This window comes from Pelodiscus sinensis, chromosome 30 (genome assembly GCF_049634645.1).
Source record: "Pelodiscus sinensis isolate JC-2024 chromosome 30, ASM4963464v1, whole genome shotgun sequence".
Lineage (NCBI taxonomy): Eukaryota > Metazoa > Chordata > Testudines > Trionychidae > Pelodiscus > Pelodiscus sinensis.
Window position 1 is genome coordinate 12,092,055 of NC_134740.1, and position 13,368 is coordinate 12,105,422.

General features: G+C 48.4%; 2 protein-coding genes across 4 annotated transcripts in view; both read right to left on the reverse strand.

Moving 5' to 3' along the window:
* Positions 1–13,368, reverse strand: part of LOC142821323 (olfactory receptor 11G2-like) — a 75,447-nt gene that overhangs the window by 23,868 nt on the left and 38,211 nt on the right. The window contains exon 3 of one of the 3 annotated variants that reach the window (XR_012898139.1): positions 10,857–10,915. The exons of the other annotated variants lie outside the window; for them this stretch is intronic. The gene's annotated coding sequence lies outside the window, so the exon portion shown is untranslated. The remainder of the gene's footprint in view (positions 1–10,856; positions 10,916–13,368) is intronic. 3 annotated transcript variants of the gene reach the window in all.
* On the reverse strand, positions 12,108–13,225 carry LOC102445861 (olfactory receptor 6F1-like). The gene has a single exon (XM_006135640.2). It carries the CDS (start codon positions 13,115–13,117, stop codon positions 12,287–12,289), a length of 831 nt encoding a protein of 276 aa, XP_006135702.2. The 5' UTR covers positions 13,118–13,225; the 3' UTR covers positions 12,108–12,286.

The window sequence follows — 13,368 nt, forward strand, 5'->3', positions numbered from 1 at the left end:
ATAGTTAAGGTAAAGAAAAATGTCTTTTGCTAGGAGTAGAACGGAGCGCACTCCTTTCCTTGATTGCCCTGTTGAAATGAATGAAGTGTGAATGGAGAATGAAAGGGGAGCCCCTCCAGCAGCAGTTGCCAGGGTGGAGAAGGTCTGGGAGCCAGATCCAAGACAACACCTGTGCAGCGAGCTCATTGAAAAGAAGACTGGACAGACGGGAGTCCAGCAGCAAGCGCCCGCCCTTGGAAGGACTCTCTCTGAAGCAGCATTAGGAAAGGCCAGGTGATGACTAATTGGCTGCAGGAGAGGGATAAAGAGGAGGCGTCTTGCAGAGGGACCCCGGGTTTTTTTGTCTTGTTAACATGGGAGCATCGATCCAGATTGGCAGGAGCCCGGCTCCACCCCTCCCCCAACTAACTCACCTGGCCAGTGCAGTTAGAGGAGCAACTATTGTAACAAGACGGAGTGTGCATGTGTATGCGTGTGAGTGAGTGCATGAGTGCGATGTATCATATGCATATGATAAAGTATAGATTGATTTATGTATGTTCAATAAATGTGGCGTGTTGCCTTATTCCCCCTGAAAAAGATCCCGGGTGCTTCTTTTAAGCACAACTCGAGGTTCCATAACCGACCCTCTTTCCTCCCCACCCCACACCATGTCCCACTCCCTCCCCTCGATGCGCACAACAGCTCAAGCACCCCCCCTGCTCCCAGAGAACCTGCATCCCCAGGCGCGAGATGGGGTGCCCGCCCCCCCATGTGTAACCTCCCCTCCACCCAGGGTTGCTCCCCACCTGCCACCCTCCCCCCTCCGGAAACCAAAACCAAGCCGGCCAGCCTTTCTGCTCAACTCGCTGGGCCTATCCAAGCAGAAGGAATGCGTGTGCCTGCTACAGGGCTGGGCGGAGGGGCTGGGTTAAACCCTCGATGCGTTACATTGTTGTGAAGCCAGCCGGCTGCTATCTGTACTGTGAGTGGGGCTCTTCTGGGTCTGGTTCCAGCCATCGGGGTCAGATGTGAGCTCTGAGCTTTGCTTGCCAAGGCAGGGCAGATGGATCCCTGAGCCAACCTTGCAAAGAGAAGTCCCCTTGCTACTGGCCGCATGGCTGTGTACTGTTCTCCTGGGCTGTGTCCAGACTCAGGGTTTTTTTCGAAAAAAGTAGCCTTTTTTCGAAAAAACTTCATCTGCGTCTAGACTCAAGCCGCGTTCTTTCGAAATTAAATCGAAAGAACGCGGCTTTTCTTTTGATGGTGGTAAACCTAATTCTACGAGGAAGAACGCCTTCTTTCGAAAGTTCCTCTTTCGAAAGAAGGCGTTCTTGAATGTAAATAGGGCTTCCTCGAAAGAGAGCATCCAGACTCGCTGGGTGCTTTCTTTCGAAAAAGCAAGCCACTTTTTCGAAAGTTCCACGTGTAGTCTAGACGTGCTCTTTCGAAAGAGGCTCTTTCGAAAGATACTTTCGAAAGAAGCTTGCAGTCTAGACATAGCCCTGGGGCCGGGCTGCTCAGTCCTCGGGGGAAGAGGGTCCTGTTGCTCTCAGAGTGTCAGGTGTGGGCCAGGAACCATCAGCTCCAAGGGTCTGTGGCTCTGGGGGTCCCCTGGCTTAGGGTCCCCTCCTTTCCTACATTTTCTAAATTTCATTCTTCCAGTTTCCCAAGCAACGCTGGGTAATTCCAGCTAGCTGTTTATAAATAGGTTGGATAGTGCTAGCAGAATCTGGAGTTGGTACATCATCATGAAATTATACGAGCTTGATCTAAGGTGATTAAATGTAGCAATACATACATTGTTATACTTTAAAATTCTATGTGAGATGAAACAGATGCAGCATAAATGAATATATCATGAAATCTTAGTGGCTGTTGCAACAAGTGCTAACCACATCAATGCCTCAAAATTCTTGGGAACTGATGCGAATAGTTGTATTAACAGTTGAAAATATAATTATGGTCAACTGAAATACCAGGCCAGACCCCAGCCAGGCCTGAGTGCAGACTCTGTAAAGTCTATTGAAGTTCAATATTCGTAACTCTGCAGAGGAATGGAGAAAACAAACCAAAATGACGGCACCAATATTTACAAGAGAGAATCCCAGGCTGTTAGACTGAGACTGATGCTGGCTAAAGCCATGGAAGGTGTGATATGAAATGCTGCCAATAAAGGGTGACACCCGGGGTCACAAACTCATGGCCCACGGGCCACAGATGTTCCAGAATTCCACAGTGTGGGCCTGCGTGCACCTGGTGTCCTTGCAGCCATGGTTGTGTGTGTGTGCATGGGGTGGGGGGAGTGAGGGGAGGGCATGTCTACACTCTTCCCCCAAATTCTGTCCCTGTTCCAGCCCCATGCTGACTCTTCCCTCCCCAGCATGTCCCTCTTCCACAACTGCTCCCCTTCTCCCAAGCTGCATCCGCTTAGGGATATGGCTTCAGGGATTATGGGGGGCCTGGTGCAGGTGGAGTAGCATGGGCCAAGTCCCACCACACTACTGAGACATCTTAGAGAAGCTCCAATCCACCAGGCCATCCTGAGGAGGCCTATGGACAAGCCAGCTCTGCACACACCTCCCCTGGGCCACAGGGACGTGCTGACAGTAGCTGCTAAGAGCCCCTTTAGCCCCATGGCACTACCAGGGGTGTTTTAAACCCCTGCAGGCAGCCGGCAGGGCCAGGTACAAAGCGATCCCTGACTGGGGGGGTGAAATTAGAAACAAATCCAGCAGTTGGTGCCTCGCCTAAAAGTCATGAGATTTTGCACCGGTATCCAAGGCCCCAACATACCCGGCCAAAGTTTTCTGATGCTGTTTTAGCTCCTGTGGTTATAAGTCAGGTGAAAGGGAGCTCTGCAGGGGATCGTTTAGTGCACAGTACTGGCAGAACTGCCTTTCAGGACACCAGGTAAACCCTACAGAATGCAACAGGCTTGACATAATGGTCACCTTCCTTTTAGGTCACCAGATGAACCCATAGTATCCAATAGGGTTGATCTGGGGGCCAGATTCCCTTCAGGACAACAAGTAAACCCAGGGGATCCAAATAGGTTGACGTGATGGCCAGCTTTCTTTCAGGAGACCAGATAAACCCTATAGAATCTAAGGAGTTGACCTGATGGCCAGATTCCTCTCAGGACAGCAGGTAAACCCATAGACTCCAATGGGGTTGACATAGTGGCCGGCTTCCTTTCAGGAGAGCGTAGACTCATTACCTCTCACTTCAGGCCCTGCCTCCCCTCAGCGTCCCCCACACACATCCCCCCCCCCCCCCCCGCGGCCTCAGTGCTTACCCTGGCAGGCCGAAGTGAGCATGTCCCCCTGAACCAAGCATCCTCATTTGGGTGCTTCTGAGTGTCAGGCACGTAGATGGTGGGGTAGGGCCAAAGGGAAGCTCTGCCCCTCCCAAGGGAATGTACCCATAGTTCACATGGGTACTGAGTGCGGGTTCTTTACACCTCACATGATGCGCGCTGCACACACACGGCACCAAAGGGATAATTTAAATTTGGGGAGAGGCTCAGCAAAGGGCTTCATCCCTCAGGGATTCTAAGCCATGCCTGGGTGTGGCCCTCATGGTGCACAAGCACAGGAGGTGGGGGAGACTCGCCTATCAGAGACTCCACCCTTAAATAACCTTGTGGGCTTCTGTGACACAGTGGGGGGTACCTTGCTGGTTGCTATGCGGGGCAGTGGGCTGTGGGTGACCCCCACTGGCTGCTGGCTGCAGCATGGCCCAGCAGGGCAGAGGATGAGTCCTTATGCAAAGGGGGCTCCAAACTTGTCTGACCAGCTACCCCTCAGGGAAAGAAACAAAGGAAGGTGGAAAGCCGCCCCTGGCTGGGGGGCAGGGCTGGAAGAGAGTTGGTTAGTTTTGGTCTGGGAGCATGGAGGAGACAGCCTAGGGAAAGGGGCTGGAATTTAGGGGCCCAGTCTCCCCCATCTCAAGGGGGGCTGAGGCATCCTAGGCCTGCCCTGAACCCAGATTACACCAGTGCTGTGCTGTATCCTGGAGAAGCAATAAACTTCCTCTATTCTACTGGCTGATGGCATCTGTCCGTGCCATTACGGGGGTGCAGGAGACGGGAAAAACCCAACGCGCTGTCACAGCTTCAAACCAATACGTATTCCCATTCCTCATTCCCACTGCGCATGCCACAGCAGGTCTCATGTCCTTGCGCATAAGCCAAATGGGTACTCCTGCTGTAGGTAACAGAGGTGGCCTGGTGTGTGTGTGTGAATGGGGAGGAGACCCGGGAGAGGTAGGAAAACTGGAGGGGGGGACTCCCCACTTATGGTGGATAAGAAGATCATACCAGACCGTATCAAATGCCTTACTAAAATCCAGGTGTACTGTGGCTACAGCTTCTCCCTTATCCTCAAGACTCGTTACCCTATCAAAGAAAGCTATCAGAATGGTTGGATGTGATTTGTTCTTTACAAATCCATGCTGCCTGCTACCCCATCACCTTATTTCCTTCCAGGTATTTGCAGATGAAGCTATAGAATTTCAGGGGTTGACCTGATGCCCAGATTCCTGTCAGGAAAGCCAGTAAACCCATAGACTCCAACAGGGCTCACCTGATGGCCAGATTCCTTTTGAGACATCAGGTAAACCCATAGACTCAAACATGGTTAACCTGATGGCTAGATTTCTTTCAGGCCAGAGGCAAACCCATACACTACAATGGAGTTGACTTGGTGGCCAGATTCCCTTCAGGACAACAGGTAAACCCAGGGGATACAAATTGGTTGACCTGCTGGCTAGATTCCTTTCAGGAGATCAGGTAAATACTACAGAATCTACGGAATTGACCGGATGGCCAAATTCCTCCCTGCAAAGGGAAACTATAGAATCAAACATGATTGACCTGATGGCCCCTCAGTTTATCTTGCCATCCCCAGATGGGCATCCAAACAGGTTGACCAAATGGCTAGCTCCCTTTCAGGAGGCCAGGTAAACCCTATAGAACGTAAGAAGTTGACCTGATGGCCAGATTCCTTCCTGGACGGCAGGTAAACCAATAGACTCCCTTTGATTTGGCCTGATGGCTAGCTTCCTTTCAGGAGACTGGGTAAACTCACAGTATCCATTTTGGTTGACCTGATGGCTGCCTTGCATTCAGGCCATCAGGTCAACCCATAGTGTTTGTATGCATTTACCTGGTGTCCTGCCAGCAAATAGCTCCCAGGCCAAACCTATTGCATACCATGGGTTTAAATGTTGCCTTGAAAGCCATCAGGTCAACCCCACAGGGCTAGACAGAAGTCTCACTTCAGCCATATGGCCATTCCAGCCTAGGGGCAGGCACCCTCAGGGCTTCCAAACCCACAGACAAAGCCCTGGGGAACCTCTCCCATTTATACTTGCTGGTCACAAGGCTCTTGCTCTACAGGAGGTTGACGGAAACCGCCCTGTTATACACTCAGGAATGAGGACTCCCTCCATGTGGGCAGAGGGGAGGCCCAGCGCTGCAGGGACGAGGTGTCTGTGGATGTTCCCATCGGAGCAAAGAACGTCGGCAGGCGCAACTCTGCCATAGACGGAGTCATCTCCACTTGAGCAAGCTGGATTCTCTGCAACCTCAGACACCCCTTAATTTTATTTTATTTTATTTTATTTTATTTTCGGACTCTTGGCCAGCCTTTATTTTGGGACCGTCCTCTGTAATAGTTTGGAGACCTAGAAACCAGGCCTGTGTCCCTTCCTCATAGCCTTGTCCCATGCCGGGTGTCTGGCCTCTGACTCCAGTCCACCGCGCTCACCGAGCCTCATTCCCTAATCCCGGGTGGAGGCTGGTTCATGTGTTAGGGACAAAATAAATCTGACATCAAGTCAATCCTATTGTATTCTAGGAATTTACCTGGTGTTTATTAATGACCTGGATGAGGGGATAGATTGCACCCTCAGCAAGTTTGCAGATGACACTAAGCTGGGGGGAGAGGTAGATACGCTTAAGGGCAGAGATAGGGTCCAGACTGACTTAGACAAATTGGAGGATTGGGCCACTAGAAATCTCATGAGATTCAACAAAGACAAGTGTAGAGTCCTGCACTTGGGACAGAAGAATCCCAAGCGTAGTTACAGGCTGGGGACCAACCGGTTAAGTAGTAGTTCTGCAGAAAAGGACCTGGGGGTTGCAGTGGATGAGAAGCTGGAGATGAGTCAACAGGGCGCCCTTGTAGCCAAGAAGGCTAATGGCATATTAGGTTGCATTAAGAGGAGCATTGCCAGCAGATCCAGAGATGTCATTATTCCCCTTTATTCAGCTTTGGTGAGGCCACATCTGGAGTATTGTGTCCAGTTCTGGGCCCCCCACTACAAAAAGGATGCGGACGCATTGGAGAGGGTCCAGCGGAGGGCAACCAAAATGATTAGGGGGCTGGAGCATATGACTTATGAGGAGAGGCTGAGGGACTTGGGTCTGTTTAGTCTGCAGAAGCGAAGAGTGAGGGGGGATTTGATAGCAGCCTTCAACTTCCTGAAGGGAGGTTCCAAAGAGGATGGAGAGAGGCTGTTCTCAGTAGTGACAGATGGCAGAACAAGGAGCAATGGTCTCAAGTTGTGGTGGGAGAAGTCCAGATTGGATATTAGGAAAAACGATTTTACTAGGAGGGTAGTGAAGCATTGGAATGGGTTACCTAGGGAAGTAGTGGAGTCTCCATACCTAGAGGTATTTAAGTCTCGGCTTGACAAAGCCCTGGCCGGGTTGATTTAGATGTGATTGGTCCTGCCAAGAGTGGGGGGCTGGACTTGACAACCTTCTGGGGTCTCTTCCAGTTCTATGATTCTATGATAAGGGGATGGTTTGATGAAATAACATGATCTTGGTAACTAATTGACCATTCATTATCAGTTGGAAATAGGTCAATGGAGGGACGATAGGAGTTGCTATAGAGAACTTTCTGCGTGTATGGCTGGTGAGTCTTGCCTACATGCTCAGAGTTTAGCTGATCACCATATTTGGGGTCGGGAAGGAATTTTCCTCCAGGGTAGATTGGCAGAGGCCCTGGAGGTTTTTCGCCTTCCTCTGTAGCATTGGGCGCAGATTACAGCTGACGGACTCTCTGCATGTTGGGGCCTTCGAAGTATTTGAAGGCTTCAATATCTGAGATATAGGTGAGAGGATTATTCTAAGAGGGGTGGGAGAGATTCTGTGGCCTGCACATAATGGTCCCTTCTGACCTTAAAGTCTATGAGTCTATGAGTTCTGAAAGGAATCCGGCCATCGGGTCAACCCCTCAGGGCCGAAGCATTTGGCTGCGACGATGGTGTCACCAGGAGGGATTCGGCTTCCTTGATCACGGGGTGCTCTTCCAGGAAGGACTGGTTGGCGGAGATGGAGTTCACCTCTCCAGGAGCGGGAAGGCCTTGTTTGGACACAGACTGGCTAACCTTGTGAGGAGGGCTTTAAACTAGGTTTGTCGGGGGCAGGTGAGCAAAGCCCACAGGTAAGTGCTGAATGTGCGGGACTGGGAGATGGGTTGGAAATAGGGGGGACTACGGCCTATAATGGCAAGGAGAAAGGAGGGTCAGGGCACAACAGGGAGGCAAGATCAAATCAGTATCTTAGATGCCTATATACAAATGCGAGAAGTATGGGTAATAAGCAGGAAGAACTGGAATTGCTAACCAATAAATACAACTATGATATCATTGGTATTACAGAAACCTGGTGGGATGGGACGCATGATTGGAATGTTGGTATGGAAGGGTACGGCTTGCTCAGGAAGGACAGACAGGGAAAAAAGGGAGGAGGGGTTGCCTTGTATATTAAAAATGTACACACTTGGACTGAAGTGGAGATGAATGTAGGAGATAGCTGTGTAGAGAGTCTCTGGGTTAAGCTAAAAGGGGTAAAAAACGAGGGTGATATCATGCTAGGAGTCTACTACAGGCCACCTAGCCAGGTGGAAGAGGTGGATGAGGCCTTTTTTAAACAATTAACAAAACTATCCAAAGCCCAAGATTTGGTGGTGATGGGGGACTTCAACTATCCAGACATATGTTGGGAAACTAACACAGCGGGGCACAGGCTATCCAATAAGTTTCTGGACTGCATTGGAGACAACTTTCTGTTTCAGAAGGTTGAAAAAGCTACCAGAGGAGAAGCTGTTCTGGATTTGGTTTTAACAAATAGGGAGGAACTAGTTGAGAACTTGAAAGTGGAAGACAGTATAGGGGACAGTGATCACGAAATAATAGAGTTCATGATCTTAAGGAAAGGTAGAAGGGAGACCAGCACAATTGAGGTAATGGATTTCAGGAAGGCAGATTTTGATAAGCTCAGAGAACTTGTAGGTAAGGTCCCATGGGAAGCAAGACTGAAGGGAAAAACAACTGAGGAGAGTTGGAAGTATTTCAAAGGGACGTTGTTAAGGGCCCAAAAGCAAACAATTCCGCTGTGTAGGAAAGATAGAAAATATGGCAAAAGACCAGCTTGGCTTAACAAGGAGATCTTGCACAATCTCAAAATAAAAAAGGAGTCATATAAAAAATGGAAACTAGGACAAATAACAAAGGATGAATACAGGCAAGCAACACGGGAATGCAGGAGCAAGATTAGAAAGGCAAAGGCACAAAATGAGATCAAACTAGCTACAGGCATAAAGGGAAACAAGAAGACCTTTTATAAATACATTAGAAGCAAGAGGAAGACCAAGGACAGGGTAGGCCCACTGCTTAGTGAGGAGGGAGAAGCAGTAACAGGAAACTTGGAAATGGCGGAGATGCTCAATGACTTCTTTGTTTCGGTCTTCACCGAGAAGTCTGGAGGTGTGCCTAACGTAGTGAATACAAGCAGAGAGAGGGTAAGTTTAGAAGATAGGATACACAAAGAACAAGTTAAAAATCACTTAGGAAAGTTAGATGTCAGCAAGTCACCAGGTCCTGATGAAATGCATCCCAGGATACTCAAGGAGCTGATAGAGGAGGTATCTGAGCCTTTAGCTATGATCTTTGAAAAATCATGGCAGACAGGGGAGATTCCAGAAGACTGGAAAAGGGCAAATATTGTGCCCATCTATAAAAAGGGGAATAAGAACAACCCAGGAAACTATAGACCGGTCAGTTTAACGTCTGTCCCAGGGAAGATAATGGAGCAGGTAATTAAGGAAATCATATGCAAACACTTGGAAGGTAATAAAGTGATAGGGAATAGCCAGCATGGGTTTGTGAAGAACAAGTCATGCCAAACTAATCTGATAGCTTTCTTTGATAAGATAACGAGCCTTGTGGATAAGGGAGAAGCGGTGGATGTCATATACCTAGACTTTAGTAAGGCATTTGATACGGTCTCGCATGATATTCTTATTGATAAACTAGGCAAATATAACTTAGATAGGGCCACGATAAGGTGGGTGCATAATTGGCTGGATAACCGTAGTCAGAGAGTGGTTCTTAACGGTTCTAAATCCTGCTGGAAAGGGATAACAAGTGGAGTTCCTCAAGGGTCTGTTTTGGGACCCATACTGTTCAATATCTTCATCAATGATGTAGATATTGGGATAGAGAGTACGCTTATTAAGTTTGCAGATGATACCAAACTGGGTGGGGTTGCGACTTCTTTGGAGGATAGGGACATAATTCAGAATGACCTTAGCAAGTTAGAGAAATGGTCGGAGGTAAACAGGATGAGGTTTAATAGAGAGAAATGCAAAGTGCTCCACTTAGGAAGGAACAATCAGTTCCATACATACAAGATGGGAAGCGACTGTCTAGGAAGGAGCATGGCAGAAAGGGATCTAGGGGTCATAGTGGACCACAAGTTGAATATGAGTCAACAGTGTGATGCTGTTGCAAAAAAAGCAAATATGATTCTAGGTTGTATTAACAGGTGTGTTGTAAGCAAAACTCGTGAAGTCATTCTGCCGCTCTACTCTGCACTAGTTAGGCCTCAGCTGGAGTACTGTGTCCAGTTCTGGGCGCCACATTTCAAGAAAGATGTGGAGAAATTGGAAAGGGTACAGAGAAGAGCGACAAGAATGATTAAAGGTTTAGAGAACATGACCTATGAAGCCAGGCTTCATGAACTGGGCTTGTTTAGTTTGGAAAAAAGAAGATTAAGGGGGGACATGATAGCGGCTTTCAAATATCTAAAAGGGTGTCACAAGGAGGAAGGAGAAAATTTGTTCCTCTTGGTTTCTGAGGACAGGACAAGGAGTAATGGGCTTAAAGTGCAGCAGGGGAGGTTTAGATTGGACATTAGGAAAAAATTCCTAACTGTCAGGGTGGTCAAATATTGGAATAAATTGCCAAGGGAGGTGGTGGAATCTCCCTCTCTGGAGATATTTAAGAACAGGTTAGATAGACATCTGTCAGGGATGGTGTAGACGGAGCTTGATCCTGCCTTGAGGGCAGGGGGCTGGACTCGATGACCTCTCGAGGTCCCTTCCAGTCCTATGATTCTATGATTCTATGATTCTATGATTCTATGATTTGCTAAGCCTCTCCCTGCTTTTAAATTATCTCTTCCCCACCATTTGGTGTCATGAATGTGGAGCTCGCATTAGCCGGGACGGTAAAGAACGGGGACTCGATGCCCAGGCGCACTATGGCTACCTTCTTCTGGGACGTGCGGAGCTTCCCTTTGGCCCAGTCCCTCCAACTACACACCTCACACTCAGAAGCACCCAAATGGGGACGGTTGGTTGAGGGGGGCATGCTCACCTAGGCCTGCCAGAGTAAGCGCTGGGGCTGCTGGGGCCTGGGGAGGGATATGTGTGGGGGACGCTGAGGGAAGGCAGGGCCTGAAGTGAGAGGTAATGAGTTTACTGTCTCCTGAAAGGAATTTGGACACCACGTCAACCCCACTGGAGTCTATGGGTTTACCTGCTATCATGAGAAGAAACCCTTAATTCTAAAGGGTTCACCTGGTCTCCTGAAAGGAAGCTGGCCACCAGGTCAACAGCATTGGATGCTATGGGTTCTCCTGGTGATATAAAAGAAAGCTGGCCGTTAGGTCAAGCTTGTTGGATTCTATAGGTTTTACCTGGTGTCCTGAAATGCAGTTCCACCAGGAATGTTCACTGAAAGATCCCCCTTTAGATCTCTGACTTACAAGCACAGATGCTAAAACATCAGAAATCTGTGCCCAAGCATTTTGGGGACTTGGATGCTGATGCAAAATGTCATGAATTGTAGAGGAGGCACCAACTGCTGGATTTGCTTCTACTTTCACCCCCCACACTCAGGGAGCTCTTCGTACCTGGCCCTGCCTGCTGCCCCTGATTGATTTAAAACACCCCCAGCAGGGCAGAGGGGCTAAAGCGGCTCCCAGCTGCTAGCTCCTCTCTACTGTCAGCACGTCCCCATGTCCCAGTGGAGGTGTGTGCAGAGCCGGCCTCCTCAGTGAAATGGAATAACTAGGATGGAGTGGTGGAGTGGAGCTTCTCTAAGATGTCTGGCACCGCAGTAATGTGGTGGGACCTGGCCCATGCTGCCCCCCATAATCCCTGAGGCGGTATCCCTAAGTGGCCTGGGCTTAGGAGAAAGGAAGCAATTGTGGAAGAGGAGGGTTCTGGGGTGGAAAGGGAAAGCATGGGGCTGGAACAGGGATAGAGTTTGGGGGAAGGGTACGGATACCCTCCCTCCACACACAAAACCATGGCTGCAAGGACAACAGTTGCATGTAGCCCCACAGTCTGAATTGTGGAACTTCTCTGGCCACAGATGGCCCATGGGCTCTGATTTGGAGACATCTGATGTCACCCTTCATTGGCAGCATTTTGTATCAGACCTTCCATGACTTTGGCCAGCTTCAGTCTCCGTCTAACAACCTGGGATTCTCTCTTGTAAATATTGGTGCCGTCATTTTGGTTTGTTTTCTCCATTCCTCTGCAGAGCTACGAATATTGAACTTCAACAGACTTTACAGAGACTGAAATCAGGCCTGGCATCCTATTTCTGTTGATCATAATTACATTTTCAACACTTAATACAACTATTAGTATCAGTTCCCGATAATTTTGAGGCATTGCTGTGGTTAGCACTTGTTGCAAAAGCCACTAAGATTTCATTATATATTCATTTATGCTGCATCTGTTTCATCTCACATACAATTTTAAAGTATAACAACGTATGTACTGCTACATTTAATCACCTTAGATCAAGTTCGTAAAATTTCATGATGACGTACCAACTGCACTATTTAACATTTTTATAAACAATCTGAAGAAAGCAGTAAATAGTGATATTCAAGATGCTGCTTGCTTAGGGCACAATTAGGTCTCTGGTGGGTCCTATCCAATGGGAACAGGCTGATAATGCAGTCCAGGAAGACAAAAGCCATTTACAACCAAATTCACATCCTCCTAAATATGTGCCATAAAGCCTCCTTCACTTCTTTATTTCTCAGAGTGTAGATGAAAGGGTTTAGCAGCGGTGTTACAATATTGTTCAGAGTATTGATGATCTTATTCATGTCCAAAGAGTTTTGTTTAGAAACTCTGACGTACAGGAAGATGGTGGAGCCATACCACATAACCACAACAATGAGATGAGCAGAGCAGGTGGAAAAGGCCTTTTGCCGACCTTGAGCAGACGGGATCCTCAGGATGGTGGAGATGATGAAAATGTAGGAGACCAGGGTTGTCAAACATGATCCCAGGATGACGATGATTGCCATGGTGAAACCGACTAGCTTAACCACAGAGATGTCTGAGCAGGAGAGAAAGATCAAGGAATCGGCTCCGCAGAAGAAATTATTGATGACGTTAGAGCTACAGAAGGACAACCTGGCAACCAGAAAATTGTGGATTATCATAAAAAGGAAACCAGACACCCAGCATAAAAAAGCCAGCTGACTGGACTTGGTGCTGCTCATGAGGGTGCTATAGCGCAATGGGTAGCAAATGGCCAGATAGCGGTCATAGGCCATGACAGACAAGAGGAAAAATTCCGTGCAGCCCAGAGAGGAAATGAAGTATATCTGCAGGATGCAACCGTAAAACGAGATGGTTCTGCTTTTCCCCAGGAAAACGGCAATGGCCTTAGGGACAGAGGCTGTGGTGTACCAGATCTCCAGGAAGGAGAGGTTGGAAAGGAAGATGTACATGGGCTTTTGGAGGAAACGGTGGGCCACGACTAGAGCTATTATGGCAACGTTTCCCGTGACTGCCAAGATGTACATCATGGTAAACACCACAGAGAGCGAGATCTGCAAATGCTGATTGCCGGGGAATCCCAGCAAGATAAACTCTTGTGCGCTGGATTGATTTTCCTTCTCTACTCCGGCCCCGGGCTCCATCTGTCAAGAGACAAGAGATTACGACTTGGGGCAAATTTATTACATGGATTGTTGGCCATCAGAGGAGACGTTTTCACCTAGTTAGTTTGACAGTCTCCATTTACCATCAACTCACATTCAGTTACATTCATTGCATT

What these genes read in the sequence shown, in the direction of transcription:
- LOC102445861 (XM_006135640.2), bottom strand. Translation starts at nt 13,117, where the DNA reads ATGATGTACATCTTGGCAGTCACGGGAAACGTTGCCATAATAGCTCTA.